This window comes from Ambystoma mexicanum, chromosome 2q (assembly GCF_040938575.1).
Source record: "Ambystoma mexicanum isolate Mex_15411 chromosome 2q, UKY_AmexF1_1, whole genome shotgun sequence".
Taxonomy (NCBI): Eukaryota; Metazoa; Chordata; class Amphibia; order Caudata; family Ambystomatidae; genus Ambystoma; species Ambystoma mexicanum.
The window spans coordinates 280,703,413-280,725,249 of NC_090924.1; the positions used below are offsets into that span (position 1 = coordinate 280,703,413).

General features: G+C 54.1%; 1 protein-coding gene across 8 annotated transcripts in view; it reads right to left on the minus strand.

Moving 5' to 3' along the window:
- The window catches only part of TRRAP (transformation/transcription domain associated protein), a 2,065,012-nt gene that overhangs the window by 967,529 nt on the left and 1,075,646 nt on the right, over nucleotides 1-21,837 (minus strand). For all 8 annotated transcript variants that reach the window (XM_069647248.1, XM_069647247.1, XM_069647244.1 and 5 more), the window contains one exon: nucleotides 1,983-2,111. In XM_069647248.1, the coding sequence (XP_069503349.1) occupies nucleotides 1,983-2,111 (129 nt within the window). The remainder of the gene's footprint in view (nucleotides 1-1,982; nucleotides 2,112-21,837) is intronic.

Below are 21,837 nucleotides of genomic sequence, written 5' to 3' on the forward strand. Positions count from 1 at the left end.
CCTGGGCTTGCGTGGTGGCAAAATGCCCATCTGCAGGGAGGCATCAAGGCCACTGGTGACCTTCAGGTCCTCGGCCAGTCCCAGCACATGCTTGTCTTCTCTGTAGAATTCCTGTGGGAAATCCCCTCACCTCCCTAGAACTCAGAGGTTCTAATCTAAAGGGAACCTGGTTACCCTCCTGGTCATAGATGTCGTACATCTTTAAAAAAAAAAAAAGGTGTCCATAGGGAATGAAGCTTATTCCAGCAGAGGTGCAGTGTCAACAATGCTAATCGGCACCGTTGACAATGAAATCGGAGTCTCGGCACCCGAAAGCAAGGTCTATTGGCACAGAGGGACCTCGGTCATCTTCAGGTCCAGAACAAGCCCATAGGCATGCAGGAGTGGTTCCCAGCGGAAACCCTGCCTGTCGCAATCGAAGAGTTAAGGCCCGATGATGCAGCAGCCAAAGGGGCCATTGCTGTTTCCAGCAGCGAAGACACTGAAGCTGGAGCCATCAGCGCTTTGGAAAAGTGGTCCAACATCCTCAGTCTGAAGTTCTCCCATTCCCCTGGGGTTAAGAATTGGGTGGGAAAGGGTAGCTGCGATGGCCATTCAATAGAGACACTCTGGAGCAGTGAGTTTTCTTTTTCGAATAGGAATGTAGGTGTGAGGACTCACTCACTTCTTCTGACGCTTACCTTTTTCCTTGCGCAGAGCAGCCCTTTATTCAGAGAGGCAGTCCATGCCGTGAGACCTTGAACGACACTGTGGAGCATCATCCTTCGCCTTGTAGACAAACGTGAAGAGTAATGCTGCCCTTTCCCAGATGGCCTTCTGGGAGCATGACTAGCACTACCCGTAATCCTGGGTGTTGTGGTCCTCGCCCAAGTGATGCAGACAATTCCAGTGCAGATCCCAGACTGACATCTGCCAGCCGCAGTCCGCCCACTGCTTGAAGCCCGAGGCCTTCAACGGAGTAGGCATGGCATAGAGAAAAAATGTAAGCTTGACCAGCATGTTCCAGATTAGCTAACGGAGTGCATGGAAAAAAGGAACAGAGAACACGGGGCACAACGCCGCAATATATACTGGTCTCAACATCATGTCCGGCGCAGGGCACATAGAGGTGTCAGGCGGAGCCGAAATGGAATCACAATGCACCCCCTGGCAGCAGAAAAGCTTCCAGAGAACAGCTGCACTGGGATAAGTATTTCATAGATGAGCACTCCATGGGAAGAAGGAATACATTTGAAGACATTTGTCTGTGCCTGCTTAGGGTGGGTGGTAAATTCCCGAGTTCGGTGTCACCTGATTAAACCTCCAACGAAACTAAGAACAGGGTTTCAAGAGCATTCTAATCGAGACCAACAGTGCCCCTCCCCCATTCTCCCTATGCACTCCCTATGCGGCAGTGTTTGTCGAGCAGCATCGTGCGATCTGGGTGTCCGACTCACGGACGGTGAAGTGTTTTTTCAGTTTCAAAGAGGCAGTGAAGCAGCATAGAGCGTACCGTTTCTTTAATACTCAGCTTGCATGCGACTAACCGTTGGTGGAAAAAAAGAATCATAGGACGTCAATGCATGAGGGATGATGGGTACCTGCACACTTAGCAGGGATAGTGTGACAGAACACCCTGTTGATGCCCTATTTTCGTGTCTGAAAAACAGTGTTATTCTCCGAACCAACCACTAAATGGCAGCCTATGCAAAGCACCTGAATTCAAGCAGATTCACAAGCCTCAGAAATAGGTTTATATGGTGCGGTTCCATGTTGATATAAGATTGGGGAATAAAAATTGCAATTGAAAAGGCATTATTAAAGCAAAATTTCTTAATCAACGTTCCGTATCCTTGGGGAGAAACTAGTTCAGATGCTAAAGCACTTTCCAATTATGCCTTTGTCTACTAACTAGATTTACTGAGGGGACACAAGGACTATAAACGTATATCAGGTGGCGGTCGATGTTTACATAGTTAATAAATAGTAACTGCTTCTCGTACCTTTGTTATAAATACGCTGGTGATGCTTTCTGGATTGTCCCCTTCTGGATTGGGGGGTCCCAAGAGCTGTTCCCCTTCATTTTTTTCAAAACTGTACAAGAACGCTGGATTGAGAATATGCTGTAAAACCTGGAAGAGGGGACAGTGGAAAATAAATGTTGTTTATCATATGTAAAAACGATCATACCTCAACGATCATCAAAAGTTATCATTAAATTGCTGTACTAGCAATATGGTGGCCTACTTGAGACTGGTGCTCATGATCTCATACTGTCATTTACATCACTCCCTGCATACAGAGCCGAACCTCCATCCCAATGCCCGACTAAATGCCTACCTGGGACTGTATTAGGTTTTGTTGCAGAGAATAGGGCTGTTCATAAAGCAAGACACTGGAGAAAGTTGGATTTCTGCACTTAAGTGCAGGAGAAACTGCTAACCCCGAGCGCCTAACCAGCTTACTAATGGAGAGCAATATTTTTGTGGATCTATCTTTCAAATATCTATGTACCAATGCTTATTCTCGTTGTGTTTATGACATTAGATACCATCAGTATCTCGCCTACATAGTTTTATCAACTAAACCACCAAGCATTTGCACTTTCCATGCCAGACCCATGCTGGAGAACAACAGTTACAGGTAAGTAACTTGTCCCTTCTCCAGCATGGGGTCTGGCATGGATTTGCATGCTCATGAATAAAGAAAACATAGCAGTACATACATACATACACAACCACGGGAGGTGGCAAGGCTCAACAGAAGCAATTACGCTTACCTCCGGACCAGGCTCACCTTCAAGCGTACAGGTTGCATAGCACTGCTTGGCCGACCCTGCACTCCTCCCTGCAATCCCAGTCGACGCAGTAGAATCTTGTAAAGATGTGCGTAGGCATCCGCGTAGCAGCCTTGCAAATGTCCAGCAGGGGAACACCTGACGGGAACGCTGTTGTCGCAGCGATCGCTCTGGTGCAATGGGCTCTCGGATGGTCGGGCAACTGTCGGTTTGCCAACCAGTGATATTGCGCAATACAGCCAGAGAGCCACGCCACCTGGAAATGGAAGCCTTGGAAAAAGCTTTCCCATGGTTCACAGGACCAAAGTTCATGAAAAGATGAGATGTATTCCAGAAACACTTTGTGCGTGCCACATAGAACTTCAGAGCACGCGCCACATCCAGTGAGTGCAAAGTCTTTTCAGCCGGTGACAAAGGCGTTGGAAAAAACACAGGCAAAACCAAAGGCTTGTTGAGGTGGAATTCGGACAGAACCTTTGGTATGAAGAAGGGTGCGTCCAAATCACCACCCTTGTCTCGAGGAAAGTCAGATAAGGCTGCTTGCATGACAGGGCCTGTATCTCACCTACCCTCCTGGCCGAGGTGATGGCCAAAAGAAAAGCTGTTTACCACAAAAGGAACTTGAGAGAAGCTTGATGCATAGGCTCGAAGGGGCCCCCATGAGCCTTGTCAGTACCATGTTGAGTTCCCACGCCAGGGTAGGTGCCTTCACCGGCGGGAACGATCAAAGCAGTCCTTTGAGGAACTCCTTGACCAGGCGGTGTGACCACAGAGAAGACCGTCCCGGAGACCTGTTGTAACGGGAGATAGTTGGAAGATGCTCTTTGATGGAGGCGTGCGCCAGCCATGCCTTGGCCAAGGAGAACAAGTACAGAAGGATCTGAGGGGCTGCGATCATCAGAGGGTTAATCTTCCGCATCCAGCACCAAGTCGCGAAACGCTTCCACTTGTGCCCGTAGCACTTAAGAGTCGACAATGCTCTGGCCCTGGCAAGGACCTCCCTGCAGTCTGCCGGCAGCTTGTACCCACCGAACTCCAAGGCTACAGGAGGCAGGCCTTCAGGTTCAGGGATCCTAGGTCATGGTGCAGGATTGAGCCTCCTTCTCTAGCGAGCAGATCCACGACCACTGGCAGCTTGACTGGAGGTGACGTCGACAGCCTGAGAAGGGCCGGGTACCAAAAAGCCCTCGGCCATGCCAGGGCGACGAGGATCATCCTGCACCAGCACTGCTCGAGTTGACTGATAACTCGAAGCAGTAGAGGCAATGGCAGGAATGTGTGCAGGAACAGGCCTTCCCACAGTAAGGAGAACGCGTCCCCCATGCTGCCCGGCTGGTGGAACCTGCTGACGGATCGCTGGCATCTGGAGTTCGTCGCCATCGCAAACAGATCAATCTGGGGTCTGCCCCATCAGAGGAAGAGGTTGTCCACTTGATCTTGCTGAAGCTCACACTCGTGGCAAGAGCGCAGCTCCCTGCAGAGGGAGTCGGCGATGGTGTTCTTGACTCCCGCCATGAGAAACATCCCCTGGGCGATGGCCCAGTGCCACAAGTCCTGCGCCTCTCTGGAGAGCGCTAGGGATCTGGTACCCCTCTGCTTCCAGATGTAGAACATTGTGGTGGTATTGTCCGTGAAGACCCTCAATACCTTGCCCTTGAGGGACGGAAGAAACGACCTGAGGGCCCGGAACACTGCTCACAGTTCCAGGACACTGATGTGGAGATCCCTCTCCTCCAGCAGCCACAGGGCCATGGCGTGGAGACGTCCCGTGTGGGCTACCCAGCCCTCCAGGGAAGCGTCCGTGGTGACTGTTTACTGGTATGGGGGGACTCTGGAAATCCGTGCCCCTGGCGATAAATAATCCTGTCTGCGAAGGTTCCAGACACGTCGATCCACCGAGCGTCCAGGAGGGATCGCGTCCGCAACCTGCAGAGTCTGATCAGGTAGATACACAATGACATGCTGAGCAGCGACTTGATGGCCCGCACCGTGGTGATCTTCTGGCTCTGGGCCAAGCTGTTGCACCTTGCCTAAAATGGCCACAATCCTCTCTTCTGATGGGGCCGCCAGGCAGGAGACTGTTGAGCCTGGCCCCCAGGAACAGAAAGCCCTGCGATGGAATCAAGCAGGACTTCGGATAATTCACAGAGAATGCCAGATCCATCAGCAGCCGGACGGTCCTGTCTGTGTGGTAACAACGATTTCCCTTGACTTGGCCCGGATGAGCCAGTCGACGAGGCTTGCAGATGTAGATGGGCCGCCACTGGTGCCAGGCACTTTTGTAAACACCCAGGCCGCCGACTTCAGTCCCAAAGCAAGGGCCTTGAATTGGTAGTGCTTTCCCTGTACAACTGTCATGCCACGAGGCAGGTGGAGCCTGTGGAGCCGCTGGCGGTGCAGATACTAGCACATCATACGCTCCGCTTGCCCGTCACGTACTCCTTTAGCACCGTTCTAGTGTTGCGCGCAGACGCGACTCGGAAGCTTAAAGCCTTTCGCTTCCGGATCGCGGACGCGTTGCAACGCTTCCGGTTTCCTTGTTTCGAAGAGTGCTCTACGCTCTGTGCTTTTCGCAGCTTTCACGCTCGTGTATTTTCTCCGTCGGTCCCCGATCCCTATCGGGTTCCTTACTCCTCTCCTTCTAGCCCGATTCCTCTTTGCGCTGAGCTCTTTTCCCCCTGTTATTTCCGTTCATCTTATTCCCCTTTTACTCTCCCTCCAGTCTTCTAGCCCACCCCCCGTCCCATCTTACCTTCACTCTGTGTTCCTTACCTTTTCTCCATTCTGTGTTCCAGTACTAGTCCCCTCCTTTGTTTCCTATCATCTTCCTGCTGGATTCCCTGTGTACCAGATCCTGGCCTGTTAATTCGGATTGTCTACTCTACCGCTTGGACACCTTCTACAGTTGCTTTCAGTGTACCAGACCCTGGCCTGCTTTTGGACTGCCAACTACTGTTTCCTCAAGTGATCATCCTTCTCCTTTGGACTGCCTTCCTCCGGAGCTCCTTCAGAATGTCTCCGCCGACCATCTCTTCTGCTTGGCCCCGTCTCAAGACTACATCTCTGGGGTCGCTCAGGGTTTTTTTGTGCCTTAGGGCTTTTTCCCCTTATTGGAGTTCCCGGAGGGGGGCCCGGGCACCCTTTTTTGGGTAGCACGTTGGCTTCCTTCCGTGGCCGTCCTTATCTACACAAAAAAAAGGAGCGACCTAGAAGAAGAGGAGAGAAGGGTACGGAAAGGAAAGAAGAAGGTGAGGAGCTAGGGGAGGGTGGAGAATCAGAATCAACTTTCTCCGACGAGGATATCTCAGGTCCCAGTGACAACAACGAAGCGCAGGAATGGTAATTGCTTCTCGTGAATGGGGATGTGGAAGTAGGCGTCTTGTAGATAGAGCGATGTAAGGAAGACCCCTTCTTCAGTTGGCCGAGCATGTGCTGCAATGTGACCATCCTGAACTGTTTTGACTTGAGGAACTTGTTTAGTCGCCGCAGGTTGAGAATGGGCCTCCAGCCCCCAGTCTTCTTTTTTACTAAGTAGTATCTGGAGTAAACTCCGGCGCCCCGGAGTCGCTTTGGAACCCACTCTATTGCCCCTTTTATTAGCATGGCCCGTACTTCCTGCAGGAGCTGAGGGATGTGTTGTGCCTGTCGGGCCATCAGTGATATCCAGGCTAACCCTCACCGACCTCTTTGTTGTTGTTCCCCCGCCAGACCTATGGACTCTTCATTTGGTGGTCTTTGTGCTTTCTCCTTTCTCTTCTTCCTCCCATTAATGGTGCCACCCAGTGGGAGGCCCTCCTGGTGACCTTCCACTCCTCTAAGGTCATCACTCCTCCAAGGACCTCAGGCCAACCTTATCCTCTTTTATAGATGCTTCCCGTGCCTCATCAAATTCCTTTCCTCTCCTGCTGCCCCCCCCCCCCCCTAAGGCTGTCTTCTCCTCGGTTACCTTGCCCTCTCCTCCTTCCTCTTCTGCCCCCCTCGGGCTTCTTCTACACCTCTGCAGGGTGTATCACTGATGTGTACCCCTCCCCGGAAGTTTTTCAAGGACAGCAAACGTCTCCATATTGCCACTCTCAACTCTTGCTCTGCTGTCAAACACTCCTCTGACATCTGCCGCCTCCTTGAAGAACTTGACCTCGATTTCATCGAGACATGGTTAATGGCCAGCTCCGTCACGAGCTTTGACACTCTCCTCCCCGATGGCTTCAAAATCCTCTCCGTGCCCAGATCCAACCGTTCCGGAGGGGGTGTAGCCCTGATCTACAGTGGATCCCTGCCTCTGTCATTCCTATGCAGGCCTACTCCTCTTTTGAATGCCTGGTCTGCAGGCTCTCTCTCTGTCCTGGCCCTTCACTTACTGTGGCTACCATCTATTGGCTACCTGGTCAGATCTCCTCCTTCCCCTCTGAGTGGGCGAACCCCTCCTCTTCCCTCCTTGTCTCGACCACTCAACTCCTCCTTCTTCTTCTTTGTGACTAACATCCACCTGGATGCTTCCTGTCCTTCCTCCGGACTCTTTCGCGAACTATGCGACTCACTCTCACTCTCTATTCTCCCCTCTGGCCCGACTCACTCTGGATGTTCTGATGTCTTCAGACCTTCCTCTTTCTATCCCTCTCACCACTCCTTTCTCCTGGAGTGATCACTTTCTCCTTTCCTCCCAGCTCACCCTCTCTACCGCTCAAGCCAAGCCACCTCCAGCACGGCCACCTTCCTTCTCAGTTATCCGACCCATGAAGCGTGTGTCAGTTGAGGCTTTTGCCGCCACTTTCTGCCCCCCACCCCTTTGGCTGACTCACATCCTGACACAGCCCTTTCCATGTTCCACTATGCGATATCAGATACTCTTGATGTTCTTGCCGCTGTCATGAGAATTTGCTTGAAGCCCAAAGCCAAGTGCAACACCTGGTAAGACTAAGACCTTGTCACCCTAAAACGCAAGTGCAGGGTGGCTGAGAGGAAATGGCGTGCTTCAGGTACATCCTCTGACAAACTGGCCTTCCGCCTGCTCCAAAGGCAATACCAGCTCTCTGTCCGTGCCAAGAAGTGAGCCCACATCTAAGCCCACATCTCTGTGGCATCTAACAACTGGGCCAAACTCTTTGAAATCTGCAAGGAGCTGGCCAATCCTGGTGCAGTCTCTACCTCTCCTGTCTCCTCCCAGGCTCTCTGCAGAGCTATGGCTTGTCATGTCATCTCAAAAACCTAGGACATCCTGTCTTCTCCCCCTTCCTCTCAGCCTCCTCCCTCTACTCCCTGCTCTTCCTCTGGCCCTTCTTCAGCCACCTCTCCCCTGGTCTCCCCAGACGAGGTTTCTAGACAAGTCTGATCCATGAAAGTCTTGTCAAAACAGGTTGACCCCTGTTCCTCCAAAACTATCGAGGACCAAATTGACACCCTGGCTCCTGCTCTGGCGGATTTCTGCAACCACTCCTTTGCCACTGGAGTCTTCCCTTTCCCCTTGAAGCACTCCCCTGTGCACCCTCTTCTTCAGAATCCATCTGCTGACCGGTCCTGCCCAGCTAACTATTACCCAATTGCCATCACTCCTTTCCTGGGCAAACCCCTGGAAATGCTGACCATCTCCCAGCTCTTTCTTCACACTGAATCTGTTGGTTGTCTCCATGACCATCAGTCTGGCTTCAGAGCTGCCAGAAGCATGGAAACTGTTAACATCTGTGAAAACCTGCTCTCCAACCTCGATTCCAACACCCCCTGTGGATCTCTCTTCTGCTTTTGACACAGTGGTCAACCATGCCATCCTGCTCAACCGTCTCCGTGATAACCTGAGTACCACCGATCAGGCCCTGGCTTGTTTGACTTCTTTCCTCTCCGATCAACCCTCCTAGGTCCAACTTGGGTCCTTCCTCTCCTCTATCTCTATTTCTACAAACTTTCAGTGCTACGCGGATGACACTCGGCTCATTTTCAGGCTCCCTTCAGCCACCTCTTCTTCTCTCATCTCGGACTGTCTGTCTGCTATCCAAGAGTGGTGTGCCGCCAAGGATCTCTGCCTTCATGCCAGTAAGAGAGATTCCCCTCATCGGCACATCTGCTCCCTCCTTTCCTGTCACTCTCTGGCTGGCCTCTCTTCAGTCATCTTCGACTCCACACACTCCCTTCTCTCCTCACATCTCTGATGTCTCTATGAAGTCACACTACCAGCTGCACTTGCTCAGAGGTATTGTTATGTGAGCTGTAGTAGAGTTACACAGAGATCTACAGTTACAGTTATTCAAATAAACTCTGAAAGGACATATCTGCAACAGAATCAGTGCGCCACCTGTCCTAAGAAAAGCATACCTCAGCCCCCTCCTAGAGCCATTCACCCTGCATGAAAAAAACATTGTGGAGCCACCTAGTGAGTGGGAAAAAAACCTCTTGGAAAATCACAACGGCAAAGATCCTAGAAGTAGCGTTAGCAGAATGCTCCAAAGTAGAGCAACTACCGCCCCCGAACGAGCTCCAAGATGATGTGACACCTTAAAGCACTCGTTAATCCAAAAAGTTTACTCCTACTACTTACCCACAAATGAACAAACTGAAATAGAAACTGAACTCCGAAGAAGGGAGAATTTCTCAAAATTGCTCAAAACACACAAAATTGGTAAAATCAATAAAAATGATGAACACAAAAAAAAAACTCTTACACTCAAGGTTTCTTGTATAAACCATTATTAATTTATCAGTCTGTTATTAAGCCTTCTTCCGAAGGGAGCAATAGAATAGTAACACACATATACACTTCAATACTTTACACTCTTAGTTTCTAAATCAGTAAAGACCCTTTTGGGATGGCTACAGACACAACCTACACCCACAGGTGACTTCAATAACTAGGGTGCTGGGGACATTAATATCGTACCGTTGGCATTTAGAATACTCTTAAAAGTTGGTAAAAGGCAAAGGTTATTAGAACAACAAGAGACCACAAATATTCTTAAGCAGGCAAGTACTTTTAGATTTTCCTAGAAGAGTCATTCAGTTCAATAGGCTAAGCCAAAGTCAATGGGCAAAAGCCTTGTATGGGATGAAGCACTTCTGTTAAGTAAATAGAAAAGTCTTTCCACAAGTTCTTATGAGTCTTTGATGAAAAGAAGAATCAAATGTAGGGCAAGGAACAAGTTACTTACCTGTAACTGTTGTTCTCCAGCATGGGTCTGGCATGGATTCACATGCTCATGAATATTCCCCGTCGTCAGGCTGGGAATCCTCGGTAAAGAAAAAACCAGTATCAGTTTCGTTTCTGATCTGTCTTTCGTAGTAATAACCAATCACTGGTCTCTGCGTCATACTGACCACAGCCAATGACTGCCCTCTACCTAAGCCCCGCCTCTGGCAGCCATCTTCAGATTTGGAAGCACGTGAAGTGGCAGTATGACCAAGTGAAGAGCCGCAGAGGGGTAGGCGGGAGGGTTCGCATGTGAATCCATGCCAGACCCATGCTGGAGAACAACAGTTACAGTTAAGTAACTTGTTCCTTCTCCAGCATGGGGTCTGGCATGGATTCACATGCTCATGAATAAAGAATGCATAGCAGTACACACATGCACAACCACGGGAGGTGGCAAAGGCTCAACATTAAGCATTACATCAAACTCAACATTAAGCATCTTACCTCCTCACCAGGCTCACCTCAGGCGAACAGGTTGCGCAGCACTGCTTGGCCGACCCTGGACTCCTCCCTGGAATCCCGATCGACGCAGTAGAATTTCGTGAAGGTGTGCGTCGACCTCCACGTAGCAGCCCTGCATATGCCCAGCAGGGGCACACCAGAAAGGAACGCCGTGGTAGCTGCGATCGCTCTGGTGGAATGGTCTCTCGGACGGCCAGGCAGCGGTCGGTTTGCCAACCGATGACAGTACATGATACAGCCGGAGAGCCATCTGGAAATGGAAGCCTTCGAGAGTGCCTTCCCCTGATTGACAGGTCCAAAATTCACAAAGAGTTGTGACGTCTTCCGAAAACACTTTGTGCGGTCCACGTAGAACTTCAGCGCTCTAGCCACATCCAGCGAGTGCAAAGTCCTCTCAGCCGGCGACGAAGGCGACGGGAAGAACACAGGCAACACCAAGGGTTCGTTGAGGTGGAAGTCCGACGGCACCTTGGGCATGAAGGAGGGGTGTGTCCTGAGCACTACCCTCGTGTCGTGAAAAGTCAAGTACTGGGCCTTGCAGGAAAGGGCCTGGATCTCTCCCACTCGTCGTGCGGAGGTGATGGCCACAAGAAACGCTGTTTTCCACGACAGAAACTTCAACGGGGCCGAGTGCAGAGGCTCGAACGGAGGTCCCATGAGCTTGGTCAGCACCACGTTGAGCTCCCACGCCGGGGCCGGAGCCTTCACCGGCGGGAACGATCTGAACAGTCCCTTCATGAACTCTTTCACCAGACGAGACCACAAGGACGTCCGCCCCGTGGTTCTGGTGTATCGGGAGATCGCAGCAAGATGAATCTTGATGGACGCGTGTGCCAGTCCAGCTTTGGCCAGCGTAAGCAGGTACGGCAGTACTTGGGGAGCCGTAATCCGTAGAGGGTTAATCTTCTGTGCGTGGCACCAGACAGAGAACCTCTTCCATTTGTGTGCGTAGCATTTAAGAGTCGAGGACGCCCTGGCCTTTGCAAGAACCTCTCTGCAGTCGGCCGGTATGTCGTATCCTCCAAACTCTAGCGCTGCAGGAGCCAGGCCTGCAAGTTCAGCGATTTCGGGTCGTGGTGGAGGATGGCGCCTCCTTCCCTGGAGAGTAGATCCGCGTCCACCGGCAGCTTGATTGACGGGGACACTGACAAGTCCAGAAGGTCCGGGAACCATATCTGCCTCGGCCACGCAGGTGCGACGAGGATCATCCTGCACCGTGACCTCTTGAGCTGGTTGATGAGCCGGATTAGCAGTGGCAATGGAGGGAACGCGTAAAGGAACAGGCCCTCCCAGGGGAACGAGAAAGCATCGCCCATGCTCCTCGCCTGGGGAAACCTGCTGGCGAACCTCCGGCACTTGGAGTTCGTCGCCGTCGCGAACAGGTCGATCTGGGGTGGCCCCACCGTCGGAAGAGGCGATCCACTAGATCCTGCCGTAGCTCCCACTCGTGGCACGAGCGCAGCTCCCTGCTGAGTGAGTCGGCGATGGTGTTTTTTATCCCTGCCAGATGAAACGGCACCAGAAACATCCTTTGGGCGACGGCCCAATGCCACAGGTCCTGCGCCTCCTTGGACAGTGCTGGGGACCTGGTTCCACCCTGTTTCCTGATGTAAAACATGGTGGTGGTGTTGTCGGTGAAGATCCTCACCACCTTGCCCTTGAGGGACGGAAGGAAGGACCTGAGGGCCCAAAACACTGCACGGAGCTCTAGGACGTTGATATGTAGTGATTTCTCCGTCGGGAGCCAAAGGCCTCTTGCGTGCAGATTTTCGGTGTGCGCTCCCCACCCTTCCAGGGAGGCATCCGTCGTCACTGTCTCCTGGTGGGCTGGGGTCTGGAAGTCCATGCCCGCCGTCAGATGCGCGCGGGTGCCCCACCACCGGATCGCTCGTCGGAAACTCTCGTCGAGTGTGATCCTTTCCTCGAAGCTGCACGTCGTTTGGATCCAGCGCGCGTCCAGGAACTCCTGCAACGGGCGCATCCGGAGCCTGCACAGGGGAATGAGGTAGATGCAGGAAGACATCATTCCGAGGAGGGACTTGATGGATCTCACCTTGGCCGCGTCGGCCACCAACATCCGTTGTACCTTGCCCAGGATGGCCCTGGTCCTCTCCTCCGACGGGGAGGCCAGAAGGGACACTGTGTCGAGCCTCGCTCCCAGAAACAGTGCGTCTTGCGCGGGTACCAGGTGGGATTTGGCGTAGTTCACGGAGAATCCCAGGTCCGTGAGAAGCTGGACGGTCCTTGCCGTGTGGTCCACGGCGAGCTCCCTCGGCTTGGCTCGAATGAGCCAGTCGTCCAGGTAGGGGTAGACGTGGATCCCCTCTCGGCGCAGCTGCGCCGCCACCGGTGCAAGGCACTTGGTGAAAACCCTGGGTGCCGACCGTAGTCCGAAGGGGAGGGCTTTGAACTGGTAGTGAAGGACTTGGACCACAAACCTGAGAAATTTTCGGTGCCCCCTTAGGATGGGAATATGGAAGTAGGCATCCTCCAAATCCAACGACGACAGGAAGTCTCCTTCCTCCAGCTGACCCAGGACGTGCTGGAGGGTGACCATCTGGAACTTCTGAGCCTTGATGAACTTGTTCAGACGTCGCAGGTCTAGGATGGGGCGCCATCCTCCCGTCTTCTTCTTCACGAGGAAGTATCTCGAGTAAACTCCGGAGCCCCGAAGCCTCTTTGGAACGAGTTCGATGGCGCCCTTCCTGAGCATCGCCTTTACCTCCCGGAGAAGCTGCGGGACGTGAAGCTCTTTCCTGGCCACGGGGGGGACGCGCGGGCACCTTCTTTGAAACTCGAGCGCGTGGCCCCGGGCTAAGGCATCCAACACCCAACGGTCGGTGGAGATGGACTCCCACACGCTGACGAAGCTCGCCAGCCGGCCTCCCACCGGGGTGCTTCGGTGGGGGCCCGACCCCACGGTCGGTTCAATCCTGTTTCGACGAGGCTTTGCCGCCTTGACCTCCTTGGCGACGACGGCGGGGTCCGCCCGACTTGCCTCGTCCCCTATAGGCCTCCTGAGACGACGAGCAGGCCGCTTGACGGTAGGTGGAGAAACCGCCGCCGGAGCCTTTGGAGGCGCCCTTGCCTCCGCTGCTCCGAAAGGGCGGCCGTCGTTGTTGCAGAACCCCAAGGGCCCGGGCCGTCTCCGTGTCCGCTTTAATGGCCTGAAGGGAATCGTCCACTGTTTTCCCAAACAGGTTGTTCCCATCGAACGGCATGTCCAGGACTCTGGTCTGTACGTCTTGACGGAAGTCCGTAGCCTTGAGCCATCCACGCCGGCTAAGGCACACGCCGTTGCCCAACTGGCGAAATCCCGTATCGGCGATGTCCGTCGCAATAGTGATGGCGTGGTCCGACGCCACCTCACCTTCCTGTAGGATCTCCAGGGCGTCCGCCCTCTTGTCGTCCGGTAGGAAGTCCAGCAGGGGAGCCAGTTTGTACCATAGCTCCCTGTCGTAGCGGGCCACGATAGCCAAGGCGTTGGCCGCCTTAATCGTCGTCGCTGCAGACGAGATGACCCTGCGTCCCATAGAGTCCAATGTCTTTCCCTCGCCGTCCGGCGGGGAAGTCGATGTGGAGGCCGCACCCCCCCCCCGCTTTCTTCCTGGCCGCTGCGGAGAAAAAAACGGAGTCCGGGGTAGGCTGCGCCCGGAGGCACAGGGGGGCCGCGTCCGGGACCCGGTACTTCTTTTCGTACCGGTCTCTTCTAGCTGGCGTCGTGGAAGGGTTCTTGAGGAGGGCGAGGCCCTCATCCCAAATGTCGTCCAGTAGAGGCACCGCGAGGACCGTCTTCCTCTTGGCCTCGCGCCGTTGATAAAGGAATCCTTCCTTTTTCTTCTCCTCAGGGCAGAGTTGGAAAAGTTCGGATGCCCTGGCGATCATTGAGTGGAACGATCCAATCTCGTCGGGCGGTGAAGCCCTGGTGGGAGGTGATGACGGAAGATCCTCGTCGTAGACGTCGTCGTCCGTGTCAGTCCCCGTATCATCCCCTCGAGTCGTGGACGGGGAGGAGGGCTGGACGGGGCGCGACAGCTGAAAAGGAGGTGGAGGGTGAATCCTTCTTTTCTTGGGAGGAGGAACGCCAGAAGGTCCCGGTTCTGGGTCCCCCGACGGGAGTGGTTCCTCCGCTGGCAACGGTAGTCTCGTCCTGATCTCCGAGCATAAGGACTGTATAGCCAACAAAATGGCCGCCGAGTTGTCTTGCGGCGCTGGTAGGGGGGAATCCGACGGGCGATCAGGGGCCCCGTCGGCGCCCTCGACGATGTCGTCACCCGCGTCGGGATCCATCCCGACGGGCCGGTCTTCTTCCACGCCGAGGCCGTGGTTTAAGACCTCGATCAGCTCTTCCTCCGAGGTTGAAGCCGAGTCTACGACGACACCCTGCCCCCCCCTTTTTCTTCTCCGCCGGAGATTTCACGTGGGTCCTATCGATGGGCATAAAAGAGGACTCCCTCCGAGGTGGCAGGGAGACACTGAGCCCCGAGGTCGCCACCACTGGCGTAGCCTCCACAGTCTGAGCCAGGGCCGCCGCGACAGTCTCGATACAGGCCTTGGCCGGATGGATTAAGGCCTTCACCACCTTAGGTGCGCTCACCGCCTTATCCTTGAGGGGGGGGGCACTGCCTCGCTCCCCCTCCGATGGGGCCTTCGAGCTCGACCGGGGCCTCTCCAGGAGCTTCGCCGGGTGCTCGGCCTTCCTCTTACCCAACCCAGAGCGTTGGCTCGTGGTTGATGGTACCGGGGAGGGTGCGCCCTGCCTGGCGCCCGTAGAGCCCGACCGTTCAGCGCTCCCGGTGCCAGCGGACTCGCGGTGCTTGGCCTTGTGTTGGACCCCCGCCGCCGGGGCGTCCTCAAAGGTCTTAGAAGACCGCTCGGATTTCTTCCTCTTTTTCTCGCCGGACGGGCTCTTCCCTTCCAGCCAGTTGGCGAGACGTTGATGGCGGTCCTTCATGGTCCGCTCCGACATGTTGCCGCAAAACGCACAGTCCTTCTCCACGTGCGTCTTGTCCTCATGTAAGCAGTAGAGACAAAAGGAGTGTTCGTCCTCCTTAAAGACGTTCTGCAGCTGGCATCCAGGGCAGACCCTGAACAGCTTTCCGGGCGTCGAGCTTCCCTTCTCCTGGGCCATGTCCGGGACGGGCCTGAGAAAACTTCTGGAGTCCTCCAAAAGCGTACCTCGACGAAATCTTCACCCTTGAGGGGCGCAGTCGAATCCGACACGGGTCCCCGTTGATCGGATGGAGAGTCGGTGGAGCTTGAGGCTCTTTTGACCGAAAAAAACGAAGTTTTTGAGAAAAACGTGAAAAAATAGCACTAACGATCGAGAGCAATAGCACGAGGATCCCAACACATGAACGTGCGGTAAAAATCTGAAGATGGCTGCCAGAGGCGGGGCTTAGGTAGAGGGCAGTCATTGGCTGTGGTCAGTATGACGCAGAGACCAGTGATTGGTTATTACTACGAAAGACAGATCAGAAACGAAACTGATACTGGTTTTTTCTTTACCGAGGATTCCCAGCCTGACGACGGGGAATATTCATGAGCATGTGAATCCATGCCAGACCCCATGCTGGAGAACAAGCTGATTAGACTTATGAGTTGTAGATGTTACAAGCACTCTACAGTACGAGGTAAGTTCTCTCAGACTTTTTACAGTACCTTAGAACTGAAGAAAAAGATGCAGCAGATGACCTCTGTTCCTGTGCAGCTCTGCAGATCTCGCTGTTCCTGGGCCTCAGTCATGGGGACAAGAGGGAGGACATTGGTGGACTCCTGCAATGCACTGGGACGGTCAAAAATCGCACCCGGGTAACTTCACTTTCAGTGGCTGTTCAGTGTTTCAGCTCCTCGTGTATATCGCAAATAGCAACACTGCGGTTCCTGGCTGTCAAGATGGACTTTCCTTGCTTTTGGGGTCCTGCACTCTGTTGAGGGGACTCAGGCTCGGCCAGTCCTGCTTCCTGGGAGTCCGGAGGATCTTCCAAAAGCTCTAGGCCAGCATAAAAGCAACGCAAACAATCTGGTGTTCATCTCCCTGGCTATACGGTTTCTAGCAGCAACTCTGGAAATGTAACCAGCTCTGAGATGGATGTCCAGGTGGCTAACTTTGGAGTTGATTGGTCCCACCAACTCAAGGGGAGAAGTCGTCCGTGCAAGGGCATCTCTGTTGATGCGAACTTGGCGTTTCAGCACTGCAGCAGGGCTTCACCGGGCAAACCAGTGGTCCAGGAGTTGCAGCAAGCGTCCTCTTCAAGTTCTTCTCCAGTACCTTCGTCCAGTGGTCGGCTCTGCCTTCCAAGCCAAAAGACTCGCTTTTTATTCAGTTCCCTCGCATTCACTCCAGCCTAGCTGTCAGTCACCCAGCAGGGTGGCCGTCCTTGCCAGACAGTCAGCCGGCCAATCATCACAGAGTGCATTTGCGTCTCCTCGGAGACTAAGCACAGGGAGTTTCGGGCACCTCCGTCACTTCCTGCCTGCCCCAGACACTCTGGAGCCAGAGGCGGGGTTCACTCGTGAATCCCACCAAAGGCAAAATGAACAAAGAGACCAAACCTGGTTTGGCACGCAGAGTAAATCTCAAGAAGGATCTTTCCACAAAAAAAAGGCGAAAAAAGAAGACCGGCGCCATTTTGACAAAGATGTCTCCCATGGGTGCTTTACTGTAGCTGCGAACGCAGCCCGCGGTAAAGCCATACCATGGTAGTTCAAACGAAACCACTGCCACCAGCCATTCAGTGAGGAAAGGATAACAAAAAATGTTACATGAGAATCTAGACGAAGGGGATACTAGGTAACCCCTCCAGCACTCTATTGTAAGATAGGGTGAGCTGGGTCTAGTAAGTTGCAGTGGTAAGTAAGGAACAAGTTACTTACCTGTAACTGTTGTTCTCCAGCATGGGTCTGGCATGGATTCACATGCTCATGAATATTCCCCGTCGTCAGGCTGCGAATCCTCGGTAAAGAAAAATCAGTATCAGTTTCGTTTCTGATCTGTCTTTCGTAGTAGTAATCAATCACTGATCTCTGCGTCATACTGACCACAACCAATGACTGCCATCTCCCTAAGCTCCGCCTCTGGCAGCCATCTTCAGATTTGGTAGCACGTGAAGTGGCAGTATGTTCTGTTGTACTTGATGGTCGTGCAGATTATTAGGACCTCCGTCCCAAAGTACCACACTGACAGATTCAGGTATTACTGTCAGTGCAATCTTTGAGGCCACAGGTGAGAGTGTTGAAGGCCGGAAACGGGAACGCCGGAAGGACCCCCTGACCGCTGTAAGGCAATAATGGTTAGGTCAGTTAAGAAAAAACAACTGGCAATGCAGTAAGGCGAATCAACGTGTGTAAGCTTACCCCCGTCTGATGGGCCGGACACTTTGAAGGGATAGGGGAGGAAGGATCTCTGGGACCGGCAGGAGTATCACAAGCACGTGTCAGGGCAAAGCAGTTCAATCCGTGAGAGTTCCGTGGTCGAGTAAGCCAGAGTTCCAACCAAGTGTTAGGGCAAAGCAGTTCAATCCGTGAGAGTTCCGTGGTCGAGTAAGCCAGAGTTCCAAGCAAGTGTTAGGTCAAAGCAGTTCAATCCGTGAGAGTACCGTGGTCGAGTAAGCCAGAGTTCCAAGCAAGTGTTAGGGCAAAGCAGTTCAATCCGTGAGAGTTCTGTGGTCGAGTAAGCCAGAGTTCCAAGCAAGTGTTAGGGCAAAGCAGTTCAATCCGTGAGAGTTCCGTGGTCGAATGAGCCAAAGTTCCAAACGTGATAACCAAACGCTATGCAGCACTCCAGGAATGAGGCAGCTGTGAAGCGTTTGTTGATTGTTTCCTTCGTTCTTTTAACAACATACAGGGATCACGTGATTCTGCTCCGGGAGCGTGGAGTCGGATCAGGTGACCCTCGTAGTGAAAGGAGCAGCCGTCGATGTAGAAGCACGTGACTCGAGGAGCTTTGTTTTTCTCCTTCTGGTAACACAACGCGGCGAGCGCCCAGCGTTGTTTCGTGATCCTGTATACCAACGTTGTTTGGGATAGCAACGCCAAGGTAGGTGCCAGTAAAAGAATGGTCGCAGTCTGAACGAGGACTGGCGTGGGTTGCGGGATGTCCGAGTGTTACCCTGCGCTTGTGGTGTAGAAGCGGGAGGCTGGGAGTAAGACGTGGGCCTGGGAGGGGAAACGGAGGATATGACACAGTATGACCAAGTGAAGAGCCGCAGAGGGGTAGGCGGGAGGGTTCGCATGTGAATCCATGCCAGACCCATGCTGGAGAACAACAGTTACAGGTAAGTAACTCGTTCCTTCTCCAGCATGGGGTCTGGCATGGATTCACATGCTCATGAATAAAAGAATACATAGCAGTACACACATGCACAACCACGGGAGGTAGCAACAGGCTCAACATTAAGCAATACAACAACTCAACATTAAGCATCTCTTACCTTCTCACCAGGCTCACCTTAGGCGAACAGGTTGCGCAGCACTGCTTGGCCGACCCTGGACCCCACCCTGGAATCCCGGTCGACGCAGTAGAATTTCGTGAAGGTGTGCATCGACCTCCACGTAGCAGCCCTGCAGATGTCCAGCAGGGGCACACCAGATAGGTTAGCCGTGGTAGCTGCGATCGCTCTGGTGGAATGGGCTCTCCGACGGCCGGGCAGAGGTCGGTTTGCCAACCGATGACAGTACATGATACAGCCGGAGAGCCATCTGGAAATGGAAGCCTTTGAGAGAGCCTTCCCCTGATTGACAGGTCCAAAGTTCACAAAAAGTTGTGACGTCTTCCGAAAACCCTTTGTGCGGTCCACGTAGAACTTCAGCGCTCTAGCCACATCCAGCGAGTGCAAAGTCCTTTCAGCCGTCGACGAAGGCGACGGGAAGAAAACAGGCAACACCAAGGGTTCGTTGAGGTGGAAGTCCGACGGCACCTTGGGCATGAAGGAGGGGTGCGTCCTGAGCACTACCCTTGTGTCGTGAAAAGTCAAGTACGGGGGCTTGCAGGAAAGGGCCTGGATCTCTCCCACCCGTCGTGCGGAGGTGATGGCCACAAGAAACGCTGTTTTCCACGACAAGAACTTCAACGGAGCTGAGTGCAGAGGCTCGAACAGAGGTCCCATGAGCTTGGTCAGCACCACGTTGAGCTCCCACGCCGGGGCCAGAGCCTTCACCGGCGGGAACGACCTGAACAGTCCCTTCATGAATTCTTTCACCAGACGATGAGACCACAAAGACGTCCGTCCCGTGGTTCTGGTGTATCGGGAGATCGCAGCAAGATGAATCTTGATGGAAGCGTGCGCCAGTCCAGCCTTGGCCAGCGACAGTAGGTACGGCAGTACTTGAGGAGCCGTAATCCGTAGAGGGTTAATCTTCTGTGCGTGGCACCAGACAGAGAACCTCTTCCATTTGTGTCCGTAGCATTTAAGAGTTGAGGACGCCCTGGCCTTTGCAAGAACCTCTCTGCAGTCGGCCGGTATGTCGTAACCTCCAAACTCTAACGCTGCAGGAGCCAGGCCTCCAAGTTCAGCGACTTTGGGTCGTGATGGAAGATGGCGCCTCCTTCCCTCGAGAGAAGATCCGCGTCCACTGGCAGCTTGATTGACGGGGACGCTGACAAGTCCAGAAGGTCCGGGAACCATATCTGCCTCGGCCACGCAGGTGCGACGAGGATCATCCTGCACCGTGACCTCTTGAGCTGGTTGATGAGCCGGATCAGCAACGGCAATGGAGGGAACGCGTATAGGAACAGGCCCTCCCAGGGGAACGAGAAAGCATCGCCCATGCTCCTCGGCTGGGGAAACGTGCTGGTGAACCTCCGGCACTTGGTCGCGAACAGATCGATCTGGGGTGTGCCCCACCGTCGGAAGAGGCGGTCCACTAGATCCTGTCGTAGTTCCCACTCGTGGCACGAGCGCAGCTCTCTGCTGAGCGAGTCGGCGATGGTGTTTTTTATCCCTGCCAGATGAAACAGCACCAGAAACATCCCTTGGGCGACGGCCCAATGCCACAGATCCTGAGCCTCCTTGGACAGGGCTGGGGATCTGGTACCGCCCTGCTTCCTGATGTAGAACATGGTGGTGGTGTTGTCGGTGAAGATCCTCACCACCTTGCCCTTGAGGGACGGAAGAAAGGACCTGAGGGCCCAAAACACTGCACGGAGCTCCAGGACGTTGATATGGAGGGACTTCTCTGTCGGAAGCCAAAGGCCTCTCGCGTGCAGATTTTCGGTGTGCGCTCCCCACCCTTCCAGGGAGGCATCCGTGGTCACTGTCTTCTGGTGGCCCGGGGTCTGGAAGTCCATGCCCGCCGTCAGATGCGCGCGGGTGCCCCACCACCGGATCGCTCGTCGGAAGCTCTCGTCGAGTGTGATCCTGTCCTCGAAGCTGCCCGTCGTCTGGATCCAGCGAGCGTCCAGGAACTCCTGTAACGGGCACATCCGAAGCCTGCACAAGCGGATGAGATAAATGCAAGACGACATCATTCCGAGGAGGGATTTGATGGACCTCACCCTGGCCGCGTCCGCAACCAGCATCCGCTGCACCTTGCCCAAGATGGCCCTCGTCCTTTCCTCTGACGGGAGAGGCCAGAAGCGCTACTGTGTCGAGTTTCGCTCCCAGAAACAGTGCGTCTTGCGCGGGCACCAGGTGGGACTTGGCGTAGTTTATGGAGAATCCCAGGTCTGTGAGTAGTTGGACGGTCCTCGCCGTGTGCTCCGCGGCGAGCTCCCTTGTCTTTGCTCGGATGAGCCAGTCGTCCAGGTAGGGGTAGATGTGGATCCCCTCCAGGCGCAGCCGCGCCGCCACCGGTGCGAGGCACTTGGTGAACACCCTGGGTGCCGACCTCAAACCGAAGGGAAGGGCTCTGAACTGGTAGTGACGCCCTTGGACCACGAATCTGAGAAACTTTCGGTGTCCCTTTAGGATGGGGATATGGAAGTAGGCATCCTCCAAATCCAACGACGACAGGAAATCACCCTCCTCCAGCTGACCCAGGACGTGCTGGAGGGTGACCATCCGGAACTTCTGTGCCTTGATGAATTTGTTCAATCGTCGTAGGTCCAGGATGGGACGCCATCCTCCTGTCTTCTTCTTCACGAGGAAGTATCTTGAGTAAACTCCGGAGCCCCGAAGCCTCTTTGGGACGAGCTCGATGGCGCCTTTTTTGAGCATCGCCTTTACCTCCAAGAGAAGTTGAGGGACGTGATGTTCCTTCCTGGCCACGGGGGGGACGCACAGGCACTTCTTTAGAAACTCGAGCGCGTGACGCTGGGCCAGGGCGTCCAGCACCCAACGGTCGGTGGAGATGGACTCCCACACGCTGACTAAGTTCGCCAGCCGGCCTCCCACCGGGATGCTTCGGTGGGGGCCCGACCCCACGGCCGGTTCAGTCCTGCTTCGACGAGGCTTTGCCGCCTTGTCCTCCCTGGCGATGACGGCGG